Raw genomic sequence first — 23799 nt, 5'->3', positions numbered from 1 at the left:
TAAAATCAAGGGTCGCAATAATCCAATTCTGGTTGCTGTATGGTCACTCAGCGTGTGTTTCAGGTTAACCGTTATATGTATCTTCAACTTGTTTTTTTCTCTCTTGAAGTTGACGTGAAGCGCTTTGAACTGTTGAAAGTTTGACGGTCACTGCATGGTCGCCCAGCGATCGCCGTCAGTTGGAAACGGGTGCATAACCATGTCAGGAGAGTGAGCGTCAACTGTCGTAGATGGTGACCAGTGCTAGGATACTATGTCAATGATGTGAAAATCTATTTAAGTATGTGATTGATATATCTAGTATCATAGTAGTATGGATTTTCGAAATCCATAAAAGTTGTACTTTGTGCCGCTTATGAAGTTCATAGATCTATGTAAACAGCGGATGTATCGGTTGAGCAAGTTTGTGATATAGTGTCCCCCAAAGTGCCATAGTATCGGAAACAATTGTAGTATCGGATACTACAATTATGAAATACAAATGTTGCTGCGGTATAAGTCGTGCTGTACAAACATTAGTATGCAATATCAGTTTGAGCTGGTTTCTGAGAGTATGCAATGTATTCCATTGTATTGTGAAGAAGTAAGCGAGCTGTATCGTTGCATCAGTTTTGCGAAACTTTTAGCGACGGCGCAATATAAATATAATTGGATTATCGTACTTTAGATGTGTTGCTATTGTACTGCTATTAGTACTTGGAATGTATATTTGCAACTCTGTTTAGTGTTTATTAAGTGCAAAAGCAGTCACTTCACGAAATTTAAGTTAAGTGTTGTACATCATTGCACAAATGCTGCAAGAACTACTCAATGCTGATGGGTGCGACGATATGTAACGTTATGTGAAGTGGCTCATTTACTTGCAAATTGTTGGATAGCTTTATTTGTCAAGTGTACGTTGTGTGATAAAAATGGTGTTAATTAAGGTATGCTACGTTGGATCACTTGGACAATTATGAAATACTAGTAGTCTGGAATAAAGTTTGTCTTTTGTTGGGCACACCCTCAATGGCACACCCTCAATGTGCAATACAGACTAAAAATATCAATCTGTGAAAATGCCAAGTAAGTTGGAGTGCCCAGACTACATTGTATTTTATTGTACTTTTATTGACAAAGCTGTACCGTATTATATGTATATTTGGTGGTCTAATGTAATGTAATGCACATAACGTTGCAGGTTATTGAATTTTAGTTGTGCAGTGTTGAATAAAATTACAAAGCTCAGTATAAATGTGCCATATCAAGGCGAAAGAAAATCTGCGACTGTGCCAAGTGAGTTGAAGTGCCGGACTACTAGTACCTTTTAGTGTGCAATGTAGGCGGTAGATGTATGTGACAGAAAACAAGTTGTCTTACATTTCAAGATCAAGTTTGCAGGACAAGCTTCAATCGGCCTGCGTATGTAACTGGATCAGGCTCTGATTTGAAAAATAAAGATTGAAATACTGGCAACAAGATAACGGCTGCGGTGTACAGGTCATCGGTATGGTACGGTATTTTTCCCCTTTAAATCGATTTCAAAATTCGAATGAAATGTGTCAATATTCCCCAGAGTGTATCTCGATATCTCGACCCCCTGAATTGAAAATTCCTACGGTGACTCCCGAACGTTTTAAATGGAATAGTCCAAACTGCAACAACATTACCACGGCGAGCGCTGATTGGCTGTAAGTTGGCCTATGACGTACCCGGAAGTGGCGACCCGAAAATCCAGTCAGACAACATTATTACCGACATTTTGTGGCGTTACACAAGAACTGGTCCGGAAGTTGTCTTGCCGAATGTTTCCCATATAGCCACCTATACTCTCTTAGAGTCACTTGTGTCAAGTATTCTCTATGCATAGCATACCACAGAGGCTTAGAACTAGTCTGGTTTTCGCTGGACATAGTTGCCCCCCACATTCGTCAAATTTCAGCATGGCAAAAGTCTTCCTTGTTTTCCTTCTCTGTGCTCTAACAAGAATCTCCAGCCAGGACGACACCAGCGCTGCCTGTCATGACACAGACGGGAGTATCTACAGCCCAGACTGCAACACCCACCCGGCCGAACTGACCAAGGAGCAGATGTTTAAGAACGGGCACATGAAACGTTTCGGTGCGCATCGCCCTCCGGACCACATCGTGGAAGAACTGCCCTACATGATCGCACCTGAAGACTTCCACACACTGTACGTCTCAAGACATAAACCCGTGGTCATCAAGGTACGCAAACTTATTCCCTTCCACCAACATTTGTCAATATTGTGATTTGAATAACGAAGAAGTGCCCTTTTAATTAGATACATTTTAAAATCTTCAATTGTATGCAAGATAAGTTTCCTAGTTTTCGATATTTAGACAGCACAGAAAAATCGTACTCCTTATGCAGTTAGATGTATTATTAAGTCCATCTGTCCTTACACTTACAGCTGTCTTAAGTAGCGAGAAGAAGTTGAACATAGTGTACAAAGAAATGCAAATGATTCATTATGTAGTCCTGCCATCATATCTAGAGCATTCCATGACAAAGTGAAACATTTTCAATTCTTAAATGTGATGTAATCTTTTCCCCAGGGTGCGGCTAAGTACTGGCCTGCTTACACAAAATGGACAGATGAGTACCTTACGGAGAAGTTTGGTGACGTGACCTTCAACATGGAGACCAAGGACGACGACAAAGTCAACTTGCCACCATCTAGGAAGCTGAAAGACTTCCTGAAGGTAGGTCGCCTTTCTGGAGACTTTTTTCATGCTAGGTTATTTTCCAAGCAGAGGTTTTGGTCAGGGGCCAGTAGTGGCATGTTTTGGGTATCAGGACAACTCGGCCCATTTCCAACTCGGCCCATCGCAAATCTGGTCAACTCGGCCCATCGCGGTGGTCAACTCGGCCCATTGCCGAGGTCAACTCGGCCCATCGCCAAATTTCCACAAAATAAAACAAAGAAACACTGACCTTCTAAACCACAACCTCATGACTGCAATTTTCAATGTTTACCCGCCATGTCCTGGGTAGTAACATACATGTACATGTTTAGTAACAATGTGTCCTTGCGTAATTGTCAGACAACTTCGACTTGTTGAGGTTTTTGGAGTTCCATACCGCCGGTGCTTTTAATTATGTTGCAATCAACATAATTTTCATAGAGACCATGTTTTTTTTGTCAGAAAACTTCGAACTGTTGACTGAATTTGAGGTTTTTGGAGATCCATACCACCGGCGCTTATAGGCAATCAACTAGATTTAATACAGACCACATCTTTTTGTCAGAGAACTTCAAACTGTTGACTTTTAGGTTTTTGGGCCGAGTTGACTAGGGAGATGGGCCGTGTTGACTAGGGAAATGGGCCGAGTTGGTAATGGGCCGAGTCGTCCGACGTGGAGGGAGGCAGACAGGACAAAATTGTAACCTATCCCTTCTGTGCAGACATGCAAATGTGTGACATCTCTGCACAAAAAAACATGAAACACCTCGCCAATACCAGAAAGCATTAGATACTGTCCCCAAATGAACATGAAATCAAATTCCAAGCCTTTAACCTTCCCTCTTTATGAGGGAACCACCTAGAAGAGAAGAAACACAGCTAAAACCCAGGTCGGTCCACGCCACGCACTTGGCCTGTACGAAGGAGTACAAGTCTAGCGCCTCCTGTTATGTGGGATGATGTGACAGTGGTGCTCCGTCCCTCTTGTACTTGTGTGGTATGTTCAGATGTAATCATTAGAATAATGGCTGCTGCTAGCCCCCAACCAAAACCTCTGCTTTGAGAATAATGCTAGGTTGTATTCTGCTGATAAAACATCATGATAAAACATCAAGAAAGATAAGCAACTTCCTTGACCATAACTTTAATTTCTCTATGGCTTTTCTTTAAAACCAGTCACTTCTTGAAGTTAAAAACTGACAATTTGAAATGTAAGATCAACCCATATCCCTTGTTCATTGAACTAAACTAGTTATCTTCCTTTCCTAAAGAAGTATACTAAAAAAACTTGCCATGCAAGATAATTTGTATTTGGCACAATGACATAACAAGACCAGTTGAGTATTAATGGTTTTGTTCTGTGCTGTAGTACAAATGTAATGAACTTGTCATACCTGGGCCATGATAATGTTTGATATGGGTGTTTCGGGCTTGGTGATATTTTGGTTTTTGTATCACAAGGGCTTTCAAGTTTCATAGAATCGAAGACAATTGCTGGAACAGTTATGCTGTTAACTTCTGGTGCATTTTGCATTGAAATGTTTTTTTTCTTGGATGGGTATGGAAATGACCCATGGTTGGGCTGGTACCTCGGGTGATACAGAATACACTGTGTTGTATTCTACATTTATCTGAACCCTCTTGTTCCAGGTGTATCAGGAGAAGGACCTGTACTTAGTGGACGAGGTTCACCCAGGGATGCGAGAGGACGTCATCCTCCCCCTGTGCCTCCGTTGTGAGGAGATGTCGTCCAAGTTCTTTGTGTCGTACTACTGGCACAGCAGTGGAAACACCAGCTCCAGTCTGCACATTGACACAGATGAGAACATGTTGTGTGTCATCAGGGGAAGCAAGAAGGCCATCCTGGTCTCACCTGTCTACTCTAACGACCTGTATGCTGATGATGCCGACCTTTTAGGTAAGAAATACTCGTTTATTTGTTTATCATGATATCCTTTAGTTCAACTGTTGTGTCATGACTAATTAATCTCACAGGGATCGTCATATACACAAACGGAGAGACAGACAGATTGCAAGATTAAAAGGAACATTACATGTACACATGTATATATATATAATCATAATATAGGATATACAGACTGTTAACTTAGCTTACGAATAACTGGGGGATAGCCTTTTTGAAGTTATATGGATCATTGAGTGATTTTGAAATAGATGTAAGAGGAAAGTTGTGAGAATCAAAACTAGGTAAGATCTAGAGTTTAAAGGACAACAGCTTGTTCACTTTCTGGGGCTTTTTTAAGGAACAGAAACTAGAATTGTTTTTGGACGGGACTTCCCTTTCTTACTTTAATGATTTCTGGGTCAGGTCAACACTGCCATTATTTTCACTCCCAAATTTAGCTTTGCAGACACCCTTACCTGTAAACTCTTGTCATGTTGGCTCAACTTCAGAACTTTCCCGCAAAATCCCATGAACGTCAGGAGATGTGAAAAAAGTGTGAGCAGAGAATCAAAGACCGATATGCATGTCTTTTCTAAAAACAACAATTATTTTTCCCTCAGAGATCCAGGAAACTTACATGCATTGTTTCAAAAAGATTACTTAGGAGTAAAACCAAAATGAAGTAGCTGAATGCCTAATTAAAAGGTGACACATCAGTTGATGTAACCCAGCCACTACTATTTGCCTATGATTAAGTTGGTGTGTTGCACGAAAGGGCTGTCAAACCAGTTGTTTTGATGAATACAGATGCAAAAATTTGCATCTCTTTGGGTTCGGTAGCAATAATTGCAGGGATGTTGCAAAGTGACAAATATCGGAGACCATTATGTCATTAGAATGTTTGACTTGAGACAGATTAATTTAAGTCCTGCAGCCCTGAGTATAAAGCTTTTTACCTCCCCAAATGAAGCATGGTACCCATTTTTACACCTCTGTGCCATGAATCGAAACGGGGACCTCTTAATCTTGTTTCCACTTGCATAGTGACTTGACGTCATTCACCTCACCCAAAATAAATAGTGAGTGAAGATAGCGCTTTGATGTGTTGCCTCAGGTGTTTCACCTGTGCCAGCGGACAAGGTGGATCTGGAGAAGTTTCCACGTGTGATGAACGTGCGCTACCACCTGGCAAACATGGAGGAGGGGGACATGCTGTACCTGCCGCAGATGTGGTGGCACCAGGTGAGTACAGGTGTTTCAGGTGTAGGCAGGTAATGCAGGTGTGGGCAGGTATTACAGGTGTTTCACTGGGCTAACAGGTGTTTCACTGGGCTAACAGGTGTTTTCACCTGGCTAATAGGTGTTATCACCTGGCTAAAATGGAAGAGGGGAACATGTTGTACCTGCTGCAGATGTGGTGGCACCAGGTGAGTACAGGTGTTTCAGGTGTGGGCAGGTACTACAGGTGTTTCACTGGGCTAACAGGTGTTTTCACCTGGCTAACAGGTGTTATCACCTGGCTAAAATGGAAGAGGGGAACATGTTGTACCTGCTACAGATGTGGACAGGTGATGCCACCTGGCTAACAAGTTAGGGAGAAGAAGACATGCTCTACCTGATGGTCATGTGCAGTCTGTCCCTTTGCACGCAAGGTGTTAGAGATTATATGATACATAATGTATGTATGCAAGTGTGTTCATAGATATATGATATGTATAAGTCTACATCATAATGGACCAGATCATGCTTGAGAAAAAGCTGAATATATTTTGAAAAATACAAATATAAGAAATTCATTTTGTCTGCAGATTGACTCCGGCGGAGGTCGTCAGCAGGCTGTTGCCCTGTGGTGGAAGTCCAAGCCGTGGTGGAAGGACCACGGCAAGCAGGCTCCACCCGTGGAAGCTGACGCTGTGTTTGAGGGTAGGAATACCTCAATATACACTACCTACTCTCCAAGCAGGGGTTGGAGTACTGCTGACTCTTTTACGTCTTTTGGTTTTTTTTGTTAGGATTTCTTTTTTGTTGGGTTTTCTTTTTGTCTAGTTTGGTTGGTGGACAAAAAGAAAACCTGGTAAAATAGAAAGCTAGACAAAAATGCCTAAAAAAAGACAGCCAGAGCCTAACCTCTGCTTGGAGAGTAGATATAACCTGGTATCCAGTCTTTCATGGATTGGGCTATCCCTCTTTAATGCTGTAGGAGCTTTCTGCCAGCCGGGTCAACTGAGGCACTTGGTAGTACATGTAGTCGGTTAATGAACTCCAACCTTGTACAACTACTACCGAGTGCCGTTATTAACGAGGGTGGCGGAGAGCCTTGAAGAGAGCCCGCACAATCCACGATAGACTGGATACCAGTTAACATTCATATGACAGGTCATCTAGTATTGTAATTAATAGCAACATCAGAAATCACCAAATGTATGCAGGCTTCAGACATACAGGAATGAATATGAAAGAAGTTAACAGAAAAAAAGTTTTAGTTGATCATATCACATGTATTTCTGTTGTTTTATTATCATTGGCGCTGTGCCTAAATCACTAGAAAAGTTCTTCATATATCTTTAGTCCTTTCGCCACTTTTTGGTTTGTTAAAGACTGGGATACCTTTATAATACTCATGGTGTACAAATACATGTATTACATGTAAATACATCAAAGAATCTTTAGACCATAGAATCAGTAGTGTATAAAACTATATAATAAACTGATATGCACTGCTTCAATTCATTTGTATCCCCTTGTTTGATTGTATGTACAGTAAAAGTCTCTGTACTTTTGTTTCAATAAAGATTACTGTATTCCAGCGTCTTCTTTCCCTGAATCGTTCCCCCCCCCCCCGTCACACTGTTCCACAGGTAGTAAGAGCGAGCGAAAGTACTCCTTTGGCAACGCTCTGGCTCTATACGAGACCTGGGTGAATGATGTTGCGCCGCTGGCCCCGCGTCTGAAGTGCGAGAGCCAGCAGGCCAGGATGAGCGAGTTCCGTTTCGAGACCGACAAGGGCGACAACTGGGGGGAGAACCCTGACGAAGACTGGGACGGGCAGAACCACGGGTCAGAGGAGGATGAGGTGAGACCACTGTTGTTGCTGTTCACCTAATAGTGCTTAGTGGCACACTAAACCATGTTGATTTGGTTATATGGATGACATCCGGGCACGCACCAATTTTCGTCCGTTTGCACACAAAGAAGAAAAAAAGTTTTCGGCCAAATTGTAAATATTGTAAAAAGCAGCTACAAAATGAGAAAATACATGTTGTAAATTTAAAAAAAAAATATTTTAGAAAATTGATACCAATGTCGTACATGTGGATGGCCAAAGTCAAAGAAGAAATTTTGAAGAACAAAAATGAAGCATCTATATTTAGGTATTGCCATACTCAGTGGGTTCAGTTCTGTTCATCCTTCCTCTGACCACATAGATTTCATAATAAAGGCAATTATTGTGACCCAACTTTTTTTTATTCGAAATTATGTACCCTGGTGAAATTATGTTATCTTAGTTGAATTGTTACACTGCATTAGTAGATCTCTTTGAATTCATTGTCTTATTTTTCTCAATTGGTGCTATTGCGGTATACATTATATGTACACCACTGATTGTCTGATTACACAGTTTGATCGACACAGTTGGATCTTCTGTTTTCTACAGTCAGAGCATATAGACCCGCTGTGTGACTTTGACAGGACGAACCCCCTCAACCCCTGCCCAATGTGCATGGACGATGACGCTGACCAGCGTTGTATCCGCTACATCCTGGACTACTGCCAGGTGTACCAGGACAGGGGCTGCGTCGTGCAGCTGCCGCAGCTGCTCAACAAGATATCCAAAGAGGAATTTGAATATATAGCTGCGATGGAGTCTCCTTTTCATTCCCAACTGTAGTCTGAATATGTCAAGAAATTTCTGATTTCATACTGTCAAAGGCAAGCTTTACACTTCTAGATCTGTATCAAAGATAAACTGTAATTTCCAACACAAGTATTTGGACAAATTTTTGACTGATCAACTCACTTTACACTTGTTTTTGGAAACTGTTGTACTAGACATCGCTCTGTCTACTTCTCTCCGAGACTACATGTACAGCTTTTTTTCTGAGTGTAAAAAGAAATAAGGACGTGGTGAAGTCTGCTACAGAAGTATAATACAGCAGCTTTTGAGGCTACATTTCTGTAGTAGACTTCACTTCATTTCTCTGCACTCACAAAGCTCTAGTCTACAAGTGAAATACATGTACAGTGTCTAGTATAGCAGTTCCAAAAGACAAGTTTAAAGCTCTCTTGATTTTATGGATGACACTTGGCAGGCATTTTTTGGCTTGATTTTCTGAGAGAAATGAGATTTTACTGAATATTTTGTATGAACCATATTTTTGTACTGTTGCAGCAAATAAATCTGGAATATGAAATGGATGTCATCCATGAAATTGAGTTTTTGTGGCCTACCATGGCTCATACATGTACAACATACAATATCTCTGTAACAACTATAACGTCGAAAAAGGCTAAGGGAAAAGATATGGAAACTGGTTAGCACGTACAAACTATGTGGTAGTTGAACATAATGAGCAAGCTCAAGTATAGCTGCTTGCAGTAAGTGTGCCTTTGCTGCTATGTGGTATTCCTTGGTATATATATGACAGAATTTCTTAATTTCCTTATGCTTTGTTCCCTAATCTTGTAAAAAGTACATGTAATGCTGAACTTGGCAAGCAAAAAAAATGCTTTACACAGTTTCATGAAGGTCATATACTGGTACTTGTCGTTAGTTTCATACATTGTATAATACTGGCTTAGAAATCTGCTTTCATATCATCTTGACTCCTAGATCTCCTCTGTGTCCTTTATGCAGTGTCATTTTAGAGCTGGTGGCCTGCACATATTAGAATGTCTACAAACCAAGGGAATGGTGTGACCTTGTAAGTCATGGTATATATGTCATTCATGCGGTCCCTTTATACAACTTTTTCACTTTCATATTAAGTTATCCCAAGGAAGTTTAATCCTTCATTATGTTTAAAGAGCTGGTATGGTTATTCATGATTGGTGATGTATATATCTTGGCATTAGGATAATTGGTGAACATGCAGGAATGTCTCTTAAAGCAGACTCTTTCCAAATTGAATGCAATTATACTAGTTTGATCAAGGTTTTGAAAATTATCTGATGACATAAATGTTAATTCATGATTTCAAATTAGTATACTGTACACATATCAATGAAATACAAAACGCTATGTGTCATTGTTACATGAATTAGGTACACAGCCACAGTGGGTGTACAAGGTCTTTGCAATTAGGCTTCTTGAAATAACTTTGGGATAATAAAGAGTGGTTTGGCAATCTTCCTAATAGTATGTGAAATAAAAGACTGATGTCTGCTGTCTCTTTCCAGTGTTGTGTTTGGTCTTAATAAAACTGAATATTGTCTAGTAATTGAAATTTTGAAAACTGTCAGAATGCGAGGAAGTCATAATTTGCTGGACACTGCTTTCGAGCCAAACAGCAAATAGTTTCGGACATCCTTCTATGGAAATTTTGCATAATTGATACAAAAATGGCAAAACCACTTAGTGATAAACGATGGGAAGTTTATACTTGCGACACGTGTAAGTTAGTTGTAGGTGAACATCACTATGCCTAAATGTGTGTTATACTAAGTAATTTGCATAAAATAGATAAAAGCTCTAAACATTTCATGGAGGTATGAGGTTGCTGAACTCTAGTTATCCATAGTTCCTTCACAATGTGTCCTTTATGTCATAACTGTGTAAACCAGTCTGCAGCAGAAGAGTAAGGCCCAAACCTACATGTATGTGTAGATTGTGGGTGTCAATTGCGACAGCATCCCATCGATTCCCACCCTGACATGATTTCATCTTGTTCCGTTCATCGCACTTGGAATAATGCTTTGTTGTATCTGTCAGTCCCGTTTGCAAATTATTGGCCTCGCCGTTGCGCTGATGGCAGCCGACAGCGGCACAAATATCGACTTGATTGTGTCTGCACGAAATTGAATTTGCGCGTGATTGCCCGAAAAGGATGCTTATTGCCACCACCCACTTTCAGGTCCGACAATATCTACAAAATCTATTTATTGGATGTTTCCATCTCCTGTGGAGAGAGCGACGGAGAATATGGTCGGATCTATCAAACTGTGATTGCGACTGACAGAGGGAAGATTGGTTTATTTTGTAAGCCATTAGCTTTAATAGCATATCCTTTTTGGGCTCGTACAAACATCAACATACAAATTACACCATCTTACATCACATTTAACCATTTGCCAACGCAACCAAGGCCACATGAACTTGATTTCTTGGGTGGCATCCAGGCAGGCATTCCTTTGTACGGATAAACGTACAATTCATGTATTTCGAGTTACTTGAAGCGATGATTGAATTTTCATATATTAAAACAGCAGTGACAATTGTCATAAAGTTTTTTGTCCTCGGATTTACAACAGGTATAATAGAACCGACCACTGACACAGCTGAATTTTGTATGGTAACGTTACATCCACGACTGCCTTAAGAATGCCCCAATTTTCTGTTATAAAACTATACATTGGTATGTGACTGGGCCAAGTTGCCTCCAACCAACTTGAAGGACATTGCTCAAACTAAGAAGTCACAAAGAGCCATGGTACTACGGCATGTTGGAACAATACTGTAGCTCTTATGAAATGAGATAATACACGACGTGTAATTGACATGAAATTGATGTGTTTGTGGACAAATTCATATAATGTTACTTGTCATAATTAATCATTGGCAAATGGGCTAGATTTTTTCACCATTGGATCAGAATTAGGGTCATTCGAGGATGTTATCCTTTCAATAAAATTGCATTTGTAATGTGTGGCCTTCAGTATTTAACCAGACAAACTTGTGGAGTTATATTTCAAAACTTGGAGGCACTGTTCAGGCCTAAAAGGTTAAAATGGAGTAATAATCACACAAGTGCCTGTTAACAATAACCAACAATGGCAGGAATATACATCCACCAGTGCTGCAATACTGTCTTTATTTGTCTTTTAATCTGGAGATGATTACCACTTTATGAGACAAGATGTTCACAATGACACAAGAAAATGTTAACAATAATTGCTTTGCACAGGTTTCCTAGCACACATTGATTGCTGTAAGAAGGGGGGTGGGAGTGTAGTAAACTTAGGCCTAAGAAAAAAATATTGTGTTTCAGGTTACGGTCCTGAAAAAATATGGTAGGTAGGTAGGGAATTCTCTCTCTCTTTTTTTTTTTTTAGATTTCAGCTGAAGGGATAACAAATATAGGAATGCATATAAAGGACACTGGTTTGATGCTGTATGATGTTGTAATTCTACAGATATAGATTGTACAAGCACAAGTATATTGCTAAACTGAACAAAGTGTAAAATGTAAAAAGTCTGTAAGAAAATTTTCATGACTACTTGGATTCTAAAATTGAATTTTTATCACTCATGATCAGATGTCAGATTGGAGATTTTATGTCCGTTGCTAGAGGTCAACAAAAAAGGCTAGGGTTGGCAGGTTTAAATTGCTAGGGTTGGTATGGTAACCATGGAGAAACACTGACAACATTTTTTTCCTAGGCCTTATACATATTAGTAACAACTCTGTGTCTCTCTTGAGAATGTTACTTTATCTTTTTAGCTGCAATCTTGTAATTTTTTTTCTGTAAATTGCAGATGGCAGGTGGGTATTTTGAACCCTGCATTATTTGTTGACATTGATATCTGTGCATGTACGTGTCATCAAGTGCAACCTCTGATCCTTGTCAATTCATTGTCACACAGGTAATGTTACAAGCTGTGATTGTAATGTCTTAGAGAACCATTAGGCCAATAATAGAGGAGACTTTTATCACAGAAGCCAATTTAAAGAAATGATTTTTTCTCAAACTGTCAAGAAGACAATGGGGAAATAATGAAAAAAGTATGTCAATGAAGGTTAGACATCTAGGTTATGCAAGGTAACAGTAACATCCACATAAGCAGAAGTATCCTTGGTGCTGAACACCATTCACTTATACCCTGTCCTTGGTGCTGAACACCATTCACTTATACCTGTCCTTGGTGCTGAACACCATTCACTTATACCCTGTCCTTGGTGCTGAACACCATTCACTTATACCCTGTCCTTAGTGCTGATCACCTTCCAATGACAAATATTCAGCCAAAAAAAGTCATAAGAAAAGGCATATTGTACAATATATTGTACGTACAATATACATTCAAAAGCAAGCAACTCAAGCAACTTGATAGATTTCTAAGAATCCATCCAGTTCCATTAGTAACTGTTACCTTGCAAATGAAAAAAGTCTACCACTGAGGTTTTTTGGAAACAATCCCACCACAACACCATTTAAAAATGTGCTAATACATGTAGAAGTTGTGTCTCACACTTTTTTGTCTGGATTGACTGAACCAGAACTCAGTCTGTCATTTCTGGAAGGGCCCTTGATAAATCTTACATTACCCCTTTGCTCTAAAATATCACCAGATACAACTTTAATACCAACAGTTGTCACAATTTGACCCCTCCCCTTCTGGAGCCCCATGGCGCTTGAAGTGGAAATATCAGAATCGATCAGGGATCCGAAGGCGCTTGATGTTGTCAGATATGTACTGAAGTCAAGTCAATATCTCGACGTCGGCGCCGCGGTAAGGTGAGGCCGTCCAAGCAAGACGCTGACCCGGGAGCAAAGGTTAGACTCCCCATCCGCGGTGCAAATGCAATCAATGATTCCACCGCAAAGATGCATCCATTTCGGCTAAGTGCCCCTCTAACAGGGGGCTGATGTGCAGCGTTAATGACAGAGGCAGAGTTTAATGATTTCTCCGGTGGTAAAAGCCGCGATAACTGCTCAGGGAGGTGTGACAACATGCATCTTCTGCTAATCAGCCGCCCTGACATTTCATGACTACTTTGCCACCAGGCATAAACCAGAAGGCAATTACTTGCCACCATCTCGTTATTGTGGAAGTGACTTGGGAGCCTTGGTGTTCCAAGTGTCTAAGAATAAACCCTGATTTTTGCTCTGTGAATCCAGCAGTGTCAACCCAAATTTATCTTGGATGTAATGAGTGCAAGAGTTTAGTTTTTAGAGTTTAGACACTATAGTTTGAAACAGGCAATTGCATGTTGATGGAAGTGGTGTAGGTAGCTGTTGTGACCAACCTATTACATTGACGTTATACCATTTCTTTGAATAAATCAGTTAATCAAGCCCAACTGGACCGCGTTTTATGGAATCTAAATCGCCACAATGTGTAAAATCTTATAAATGTTGATAAAGGGTTAGGTTGTTCGATGAACTTTATTCAGTTGCCACTCATATAGGAACAAACAAACTTGGATGCAATATATCCATTCTAACATGTTCGCGATTTTCAACATATGAGCCAGGTTCTAATGCCAGGGAGATTGTTTCTGCATCTCTCTAGAAGGCCTCAGCAGCAAAGGAGGCTAACCTCTATTAACATTAATTTGCCGGGTTACATAAATCTGCCACTTTGAAAAACAGTGGGTTTGAGAGATCTGTAGTGCAGCACCTCCCAGGTATGCACAGTTTAGATATACAGGAGTGTATTATACTGGGGGATGTTGGGTTGGAGATCTGTTTGGATGTATCTTTTCGGGGTGGCGGAATCATGTACCCTGGTGGAATCGTAGATGTAAGTAGTTTTTATTGTTTAGCTGGGCAAAAAAATCCCTTCCCTTCCAGGGATTGTGCATCACTTCCACACTAGGTCAGTGGATATATTGTCCATATCCTGGTGAAATGGCCCCATTACCATGAGGTAGTGCCCATTCCTCTGCTGTTATTGTCCTATTTCATTGTCCCTAGTGCCAACATTAACCTATCCATTGCAATGATAAACACATTAAACTGTAGTCTGATAATGTTGGAATATCTAAGGGTGATCAAATAGGAGATTTAACCTTCTAGATCCCGTTCACATTAAAAAAATGATTGAATCATGAAACTGGTTTAGAATGTCTCATTTTAAACAATTCAGTTTTCGGAAATGTAAACGCACCAAACCGTTTACATTTTCTCCAAAACAGTTCGTTTGATTTGCATAAACCATCTCCAAGAGGTAATGGTAATAGAAATGGGGGGACAATTCCTCAAACCAACTTGAGACATTTTGAGACATTAGCGTGGAAACTGTTTCGCAGTGAATTGCTCAGTGTGAACACAAAGAGACTTGAATTGAAATCGGTTTATCTCAGGGGTTTTACGTCATACATATGGGTTCCGAAGACGGGTGACATTAAAGCCGTTGCAATTGTGGCCACAATCTGTCACAAATGTACTCAAACATATATCGCAGCTCATTCTAATCCTCTGCCAGCCGCCAGTCTTGAATTCGCTCCCGCACATGTGTTTCTGCAATTCCAAATACAGTTGAACCTGTTAAAGTGACCACCTCTATATATAAGGACCACCTTTTTCTGGTGGGCATTTAGATAATTTTTTCCACTTACAAGAATCCAGGCATGGTGACCACCTGTCCACATAGACCAGATCTTATCAGTCCTGCGTGGTCTTCTTGGGAAAAGTTTGACTGTTTATAAACACAATCATTATTACCTGTTTTCCCTCAGTGCAGCTATTTTTGCCTGTGGGCCTGGAAGGGTGGCAAAGGAGTAAGGTAAAGGGGGGTGAAGTCTGCCATCTCTGATTGTCTAGTTTGCTTATAATCAATTGGAACTTCAGTTGGTGACACCCAAAAGTTTACAAATCAACAAACTGAACTTATTTTGTCACTACTTCCTGAACTGTTGGTACAAAATATGCTAGAATTCACCAAGTCCCAATTACAACATTGCTCGAAAAACAATAGGCTTTGCTTCCACTGTGGTTTGTAAGTTGTCACCCATCCAGGGTGGCCGAAAGGCAATTGCCCCCTCATTTCTATTACTATAAGCTTATGTCAGCCTTCCCTAACTCCTCAGTAACGGTGCCAATTGCCCCCAGCTTGTGCTGTTCTGAATGAACAGGTTGGAGTGGATAAATATTATTGGCACTGGCGCTCAGCCCGCCAAATGGTTTGATTTGGATGCCGGCACCCCGCTCCAGACAGGTGCTTTTCACGTGATAATCCGGGCGATCGGTCGAAAATTTGGACTTGAACAGATGGAACAGGCGGCTTGATTCAATTGATAAAGATAATGGGGGACAATTGTTGACAGAATGAGTGAAATCAATGCACAAATGAAGAGACAATAGAACGGCATCAGCCCTAAACAGCGGGAAAATTGGGACAGATGAGAACATATGAGGGAGATTTGGCCGTGTTTGTCTGGGCTGCGAGTTCAATAAAGCCCGGATCCATTTTTATGTTCCGCCGCATTTCCCCCGGCAGACAGTTTCCAAATAAAACTAGATATTGCTCTGGCAAATTCCATTGTGTGCACGTCGTTTTACGAGTTTACGAAGGGCAGGTTTAGCGTTGGAGACGGGGCTGGGGTGGTGTGAATGATCGGTCTGGGTGCAAGTCATCAAAATGAGCAGAAACAAAGTGGTTATTGTGCCATTTAGGTTGTAATAAGAGTCAACCAAGGATGGCAGCCAGATATTATGGAATTTGTAGGGGGCTGATCTTGTTAGGCGTGATTTATGTCTTCCCTCTCCCGCGACAGCCAGGTACGAAGTACAATGTTAACTTGTGCCTCTAATCATCGCTATTTTCATTTCGCGGAGCAAAATCGCTGTCTCTCGTTGGCTTTTCAAAGGTTGAGGGGGGCAGAGGGCACGTTGGGTAATTGCCGTTGACTGGTGCTCAGTATTAGAATTGGGCGCATGAGGCGAACGCTGCTGTTATTAGCACGACTAGAGTTATTGCCCCGAAGATTTAGTGTTGTCATTTTGAGCCAACCTGGGATATTACCTTCCAATATCGAGCTTCTTAATGTTTATTAAAGTGCGCGGTTTGACAAATGGTTAGGCTTCACAGGGACCACAGGCTTCCATTTATGTCTACTTGGGAAATATTAATTCTGCAGCTTGTGTCAATAGAATCAATAATGAGCCCTAGTTTGGGATAATCGGGTGAACAAGGGGGCGATAGTGGGCAAATACTTGGTATTGCGGCGCCGTGGAATCGGCAGGCTTCCAGCGACCGCGCTCGGCGTTATTGGCAGGGTGGAAACGGGAGATCCGTCGTGACATTCCTTCCGACTCCCGCACACCCAACTTTGTCTGAATTGGCATAATCCTGACAGTATTGAATAAATCTAATGTAATTTCGGCTGTTTGTTGTGCGTGGCACATCGGAATCAGGAAGCGTGCTGACTCCCCTGTCAGATCCAATTGGCTTTTCGTTACTAAAGTCCCTTGGTTTGTAATTTAGAGCCCACGGAGCATGCAAAACGAGTAAATTGCCTAGCTGTGATGGGATGCCACTGTTTGGCGCATCCTGCTCGCCTGTAATTACTTTGGGAAAGTTCAGGTGGGGTGCTGGGGTTCGCAGCGGTGTCACTGTCTCTGGGACATCAATCACCCAATGATGAGCTACTGCCTCATAATTGGGCGGACATGAACCGTTAAGGTTGTGCCCGAGTTAAGACGCAAAGACCCGGTTTTGTTTTGCCATTTCCTGCATGCTTTGGGGGATGCACGTCCTGAATCATAATCTTGACTGCAAGGTCTCTTGCTATACCTGCCAAGTTTTCTTCATAAAAAATGTTTGGCCGTCCAAACATGTTACAAACATTTCATAGTGTGCTAATTTGTTAATTACGTCAAGGTAATCAGTCACTAATGGTTATTCTTGTGACAACAGCAACAGAAGAATTTGCATATTTAAGACCTTGAAAAGAGACGAATGACCTTTATTCATACACTTCGTCAATCCATCATGTAATCATTCAAAATTTGAAGGGGTGACTTAGGAATCCTCCACGAGGTCAAACACATGCACACTTCACGGCCACTTTGAAAATTCATTGTTTGGTTTGTCCCGACAGTGGCGTATCAAGAAAACTTTTTTTCAAGTTGACGCATTTTTGCTCATTTGAAAAAAGAAAGAAAAGATGGAACATAGCATCACTTTTCTACTCTTTCACTTAAGTTGTCTGGTTTTGCCCAATGCGTGCATTTAAACCATGTTGGGCATGAATATGCAAAAAAGATCATTGTCATTATCATTTAAACTTTAAAGTACAAACAGTAACATCAAAGCAAACACTATGGACCTTTACAAATGCCAGTCAAAACTGTCTGTAGTGGTCAGTCAAGGGGCTGACCCGAAATAGGACCATTACACACAGGTGACCACTACCCAGAAGAAGCTCATCAGACCACAATCAATAGGTGAAAGCGACTTGTAGTTACCGGTACCACCAAATTGTATTCTTTTAAGAATACAATTTGGTGGTTCCGGTAACTACAAGTCGCTCAAAAAAATGAGCCATGTTTCCTTGTATCATATACTACTCCTGTTTCAGAATGACATGGTGACACTCAGTGTAATCTTGAGAAGAGATGACGGTTGCTCAACCCCAATCCCATGTAAGGCCAGAAATTGATGCATGATAACATCTCAAAACTTGGATGTCCCAGTAGCTCAACTGGTAGCAATCCCACAGTTGAGCTCCTGGTTCCAAATAATTGGGAACTGGGAGACCCCCTGGGTTCAATCATGGGAAGGGCATCTCGGTTGGGGCTGCACCTGTCTTTCGGAAGGGATGTAAAATGGGGTTCCGTGTTCGAGGAGGTGCCTCAAGCATTTTAAAGGGAAGAGCTAGCAACCCCTCCATATATCCTGCTACTGAAATAGCAAGGATATGCGTCACTCTACGGCGCATTACAAGGGTCTGAACGAAGAACGAAGAACAAAGCAACCTAAGAACATATTACGTCCTTCACATATCTTAGTATCAATCTTGGAATATTTCACTTAAGGCAGCTAGCCAGACAGACAGGCTATGAAGTCAGTGTATTACAAAGTTTGATTCTTTTTGGTGTCGTCATACTATTACCAACCTAAGTTCAAATTTGAAAGTATGTGTAGTTAGCTTTTGTCACAGAAATTTGAATTGATGAAGGCCATGTTTATATGCGTACCTTCTGCTATAAAGTAGACGTGGTAATAGATAGAGAAGAAAAACGAAAATAATATAACCTCTATGGCAAATAACAAATAATTGGGTAGTCTTTCGTGGCATTTCCTTTTCACACAAACTTAATTTCCTTCAACAATTTTCTCGCCTTTATGAAGAAACAACTAATTACACAGGTACTCCAGTTGCTATGAAATGTTCTCAAGTGGCATTTAACAGATTGCCGGCAACATTTGTACAGATTAGCTCCGAGTTTTATAACCTGCCAAAAAATTAGGGAGGCATGTATGAAATATGGGCAATGTCTCGATCAGTCAGGATGAAAGGAGAAAAATTGAGTAACGTTACACCAGGAACCATAACTATTGTTGTATTGTTACCAAGTGGCCTTGATACTGCAATGTCAAAGACTATGGTGTGACCAACCTTATCCACACAAATTTGGAGGAGTTATGGTAACTATATCAATACAGATTTCATGTCCCTTTTTTCGAGAACGGGGTCGATTTATGTTGATTTACCGAAATTAATTTCAGCATATTACTTCCCGAAATGTTACACACACAAAAAATTAATATGAAACAATTCTTTCTTCAGCAACAAGAAGACAAATCACTCCATTTTTTTATAGACATTACTTCGCATCTTCCACTTTTCTGTGAGTATTGAGCTGGATGTTTATTTACTGATATGGATTTTGCAGCATTTCACAGTTGGGACGAGGGCATTGTTCATAACATAAGGCAGCACATGGCCAGATGGGCCGTTAAACGCAGTAAGCTGTTTTCCATTCCCCAGGGATCCCGGGCCTCCATTGGACTCCATCCACCCAACATATTTCATGGGCCAAACTAAATACATTCCCAATTTTCCTGTAATGTAAAACAACGAGGGTAGGTTTCCAGTTGTGAATTTTGAACAAAACTGAGAGGGTAGCTTCATCACCACCGACACATCTAAGAGTTCAATTTCTTCACAAGAATGAAAAAAAATCATATTTGCATTAAAGCGTCAACAATTATGAATGTTTTCGTCACAAAAGTCCTTTTTGGGTTAAAATATCTTCGTGCTTTCATTGATACTGTTTGATAATTCCTTTTATTACTTTCGGCAATAACGTTACATCTAACGTTAGAAAGCATAGTGCTATAATAGTGCACATTTGCCTATAAAGGAATACTATTTTCATGGCCCTTTTAATACCCAGGATGACTATAAGAAGTTTAAAATGGATTTCTATGATATTATGTGTGTTTGTGTTATGTGGGGCGGGGGTGATTAATCAAGGCGCATTTGTTACCAAAGTTTTAGAAAAATCTGAATTGAGATCCAGATCCAACTCTTTATTTATTGAAGGTTATTTTCCTGCAATTGTCGGAATTGTGCTCTTTGATTTTTCCAGTTACATCGTGGCAATCTTCCAGCACTAACAAGTCCCCAAATATCCGACAAGGTGAGAGGCCACCAAGGAAATGGCTCCGATACCTCAGTTTGATAAATTGGGGCAATTTCGTCATCCTTTGCTGGCAAGATTTGAAAGTTTGCGATAGTTGTTAAGTGTGATGCTGAAAGCGGGATCCGTTTCAAAGTTACTCCTTGGAGAGACCGCACTCCTTTGAACTTCAAAGAACATAAGAGAAAACTTGACTTAAAAACCTACTCCTACTCTGTGGTATCACCCAACAATCTTGGCTGATCCGAAGCCCAGTAATTTGACAGAAGAGAATCTTTAATGTGGTGGTTTCGTAATAGCAGTGTATCTTGTAGGCCATCAATTCTGGTAGCTTCTTTGAACAGCCCACTGCAAAAGGGTTGTGAATTCCTGACAACCTCTGATCTTTTCATGCAGATACCAAAAAGTCACCAGAAAGGAAATTTGTCTTCTTGTTCTATTCCTGCTCAATCAGGAGCGTTACATTCAGCAAAATGTAATTGCCACATCGAACTATGGTCATATTTCTAAACCAGGGCCCGGCTGTTTGTTGAAATGACAAATAGAAGTGGATATCAAGACTTATACTATTACGCCAACTATGCTCATGACTATCTTTTTACATGATTGTATGTTTTGTGTGTTTTGTAGTCTTTTATATCATAATTTTTGTTTCGGCAAACTGCCCCATTGGGCCCGGTTTGGAAATGTAAGCATAGCATAAGATGGTAAACAAGCATAGGTTTCTAATTTGTACTCCAGTGAAAAAGTCACAGGATGCACAAAATCTGTGATATTTTCAGATCTCTAAAATGCAAGTACATCCCAACCTGACTGAATAACAGAAAAAACAAGCTAGTTACTCCTCTTTACATTGACAAAGCTACTGCACAGGTGCACTGAAATCTGCTGTTCTTCAATCTCCAGTGACAACCTGACAATCGATAATTCCCCAAACCACTTTTTTTTCAGGCGCGGGATTAAGAAGACCCAGTAGGGATTAGTGGTTGTATTTCGAGATGACGGCCCTAAAAGCGAGGAAATCTGGGAGTAATTTTCCTCCCCTCTTTCTCTGCTTTAAAGTGTCCAGTTTCAGTTGGGTACAAAATATCTTGATGATATTTGACAGAAGTGGGTTGGGAGCCTCGTATCAATATTTATGAGAATCGATCAATAGGTTTTGTTTTACATTGTGTGCATTCTGTGAACAACACTTCTGAAACCCTTTTAAATTGTCAATTACAACCTTGAAGAAAAGGCTTTCGAAGTAAATCATAGGAAATCTGCATATTATGCAAACATTTGTTTGTTAGCTTTATTGACAAAAAAACAAGTGTGTACCTGTATTGTTGTTGTGTGTTTCTTTTTGGAACCAGTGTTCGGCATTATGCCAGCAGCTGCCAAAGCTAGTGTTTCGGAGAGTGTATCATTGTCTTTCCCCCCTTGTTAACACAGGATAAACAGTATCATTTAGGAACCATTGTCTAGACAACCCCTGCTTAATGACTTACAAATGAAGCGCAATAACAATTAAATACAATGTGATGGTTCATCTAACATCAATTAGGATTACAAACATGCTTCAAAAGTCTCAAACTTGATGTTGTTTACGCCGGATGATCCCCAATTAAAAACGGGAAGTAAGAACAACACACACAACAAATCATGGATCAAAATTAATATGTGTCCAATCTCGTAATTATACACATCCTAGATTTTCACATTGTATGATTTTAAATGACTCGTTCTACAAACTCCGTTGCGACTTCTTTAATGTGATCTATGTCCTGACAAGTATACCACTTAAGATTTTTAATTGGTTGGTTCCAGACTTTGTTAATTTGTTCTTTCGCTACATGTATCAAAGTGTCATCTACTAGATAGATTCTGGTAGACAACATAATAAATTTTCTTTAAGAAAAAAGTTAGCGGTAACTTAAATGAGTCCTATCATTTTTAAGCTTATGCAATATCAATGGTTGCCAAGTGAATGGATGAGTCCAATAGAAAAAAATACAAATTGTATTAAATGTTGTAAATTGAAAACTTTTCATTGTTTACAATCTCTGGTGACATTCTCTCCATTCATTCGCTAGTACAATACCTGCTTTAGAATCGGTAGTTTCCCATCTAATGAGAATGAATGAGTGAATGAATGATTGAGTGAATGAATGAGTGATTTACTATGAATAGGTATTCTGGAAATACTCTTTCAGCCTTGATCGCTCTTCCTCGAGGTACAGCGAACAGATTTCATACGCAGAGTACATAATCATGCTCTTTGTTTGACTTGTCTATGACTGCAATAGGAATGCAACAGTGTTCAGTATCAAGCAATAAAATACAGCTTCTCATCATTGTCAATTCTGCAACGGTGCATTTTTTTCTGCCAGTGTTAGGCAGAACGCCGGCTTGATATGCCAGCACTGCCCTTCTCAGAGCGCCGCCCCTGTAATTGGCATCGACAACCGCTCGCAGTGTATGATAATTTGGCAAACTGAAACATAATCTTTAATTTTCGGCTACATATGCCGTAATATGTGTCAACATGCATGCCGCCCTTATTAGGCGGTGATACGTGAGCCTTATCACCCCATTATCAATACGAGACCATGTGCGAGGGATGAGGCCGGTCGCCGCAGCGTTGTAGCCAAGACCGACTCCCAAATGGGACCGCGACCTCATCTCGGGGTTGACGAAAGGTTAATTTACCCCTGCCCTGTTAAAACTGTTAACCACCTGCCTTGTACGGACCCCAGGCTGCAGCCTGATGATGAATGTGGGCCATTACCGACACTGAATAAGGCAAAGGGGGGCACAATGCATACATTAGCTTGGGTCATTCGTCAATGTCATGGAATGAACCTCGCCGCGCTCTCAAAGTCGAGCGAGGGGCAGGGACTCCCGTACTCCAGGCCGGCAATTTTCGCGACTTTGCCCAGCGGCGGTTGAACTTGGACTTCGGGAGACAATGGCCAAGGCGCGGGAAACATCTGCGTGGTCTCGCGAAATTAGCAGCAGATGGAACGGTAATGGAATAAAATGGCATAATGATGACATCATAAACAAATCTATTACGTCTATGACAGCTAGGACCAGAAGAAACGGACCGAAGCCGTCTCCCCAACTTGCCTCTTCCCTCCTTTTCGCAAGATTCCTTTCATCCAGGGAGCGCACTAACATACAAAAGAGTTAATCCTTGTCCTTAGAGAGCAAAAGTCTGAAAAAGGAATGCTCCTGAATGGGAGAGAGCCTCTACTGTTGGACAGACTGCCACTTGCTGCCCCCTTGACATCTGCACTTGGAAATGAAGCTGTGAGGTCCCCCTGTACACAAGACACAATGAAGCGGTAAAGATGCAGTAATTTGTCAAACTCCGAACAATTCTCCATGCTACATTTTCCGCTGTAAGGAGAGAACACACTTTCCGAACCAGCAGTTGTGGACTTGTGTCTGGCATACTGATGACAGTCCTATAAAAGGAAAAAAAATTGAAAAAAAAGGTACAATCACAGTAAGTTGCAATATTCCACCAGTTTTTAGATCATTGATGGGGATACGCTCTGTACCCACACTACATTGTATGTCTTATCATCCTTGTTACAATATGTTGCACACATTATATAACATGACACTCCTTTGTGCTGTATCCTACTGAACTCTGCCATGCAGCTTTTGTGGGAAAGATGCAATAAT

The 23799-nt window shown here is 40.7% G+C and overlaps 1 protein-coding gene across 1 annotated transcript; it reads left to right on the top strand.

The window, feature by feature from the left end:
- The first annotated feature begins 1721 nt into the window (after positions 1 to 1721).
- LOC136427874 (uncharacterized) lies at positions 1722 to 8578 on the top strand. Its single transcript, XM_066417076.1, has 7 exons — positions 1722 to 2207; positions 2559 to 2705; positions 4338 to 4605; positions 5708 to 5835; positions 6402 to 6516; positions 7452 to 7666; positions 8249 to 8578. Exons 1-7 carry the CDS (start codon positions 1842 to 1844, stop codon positions 8480 to 8482), a joined length of 1473 nt encoding a protein of 490 aa, XP_066273173.1. The 5' UTR covers positions 1722 to 1841; the 3' UTR covers positions 8483 to 8578.
- Positions 8579 to 23799: the final 15221 nt, after the last annotated feature.

The sequence above is a fragment of the Branchiostoma lanceolatum genome, chromosome 2 (assembly GCF_035083965.1).
Source record: "Branchiostoma lanceolatum isolate klBraLanc5 chromosome 2, klBraLanc5.hap2, whole genome shotgun sequence".
NCBI lineage: Eukaryota > Metazoa > Chordata > Leptocardii > Amphioxiformes > Branchiostomatidae > Branchiostoma > Branchiostoma lanceolatum.
This window is presented reverse-complemented; position numbering and strand designations above follow the sequence as displayed.

Coding starts and splice junctions, on each gene's coding strand:
- LOC136427874 (XM_066417076.1), top strand. CDS start 1,842: ATGCATAGCATACCACAGAGGCTTAGAACTAGTCTGGTTTTCGCTGGA. Junction 4,606..5,707: donor TGATGATGCCGACCTTTTAG/GTAAGAAATACT, acceptor GTGTTGCCTCAG/GTGTTTCACCTGTGCCAGCG. Junction 7,667..8,248: donor ACGGGTCAGAGGAGGATGAG/GTGAGACCACTG, acceptor TGTTTTCTACAG/TCAGAGCATATAGACCCGCT.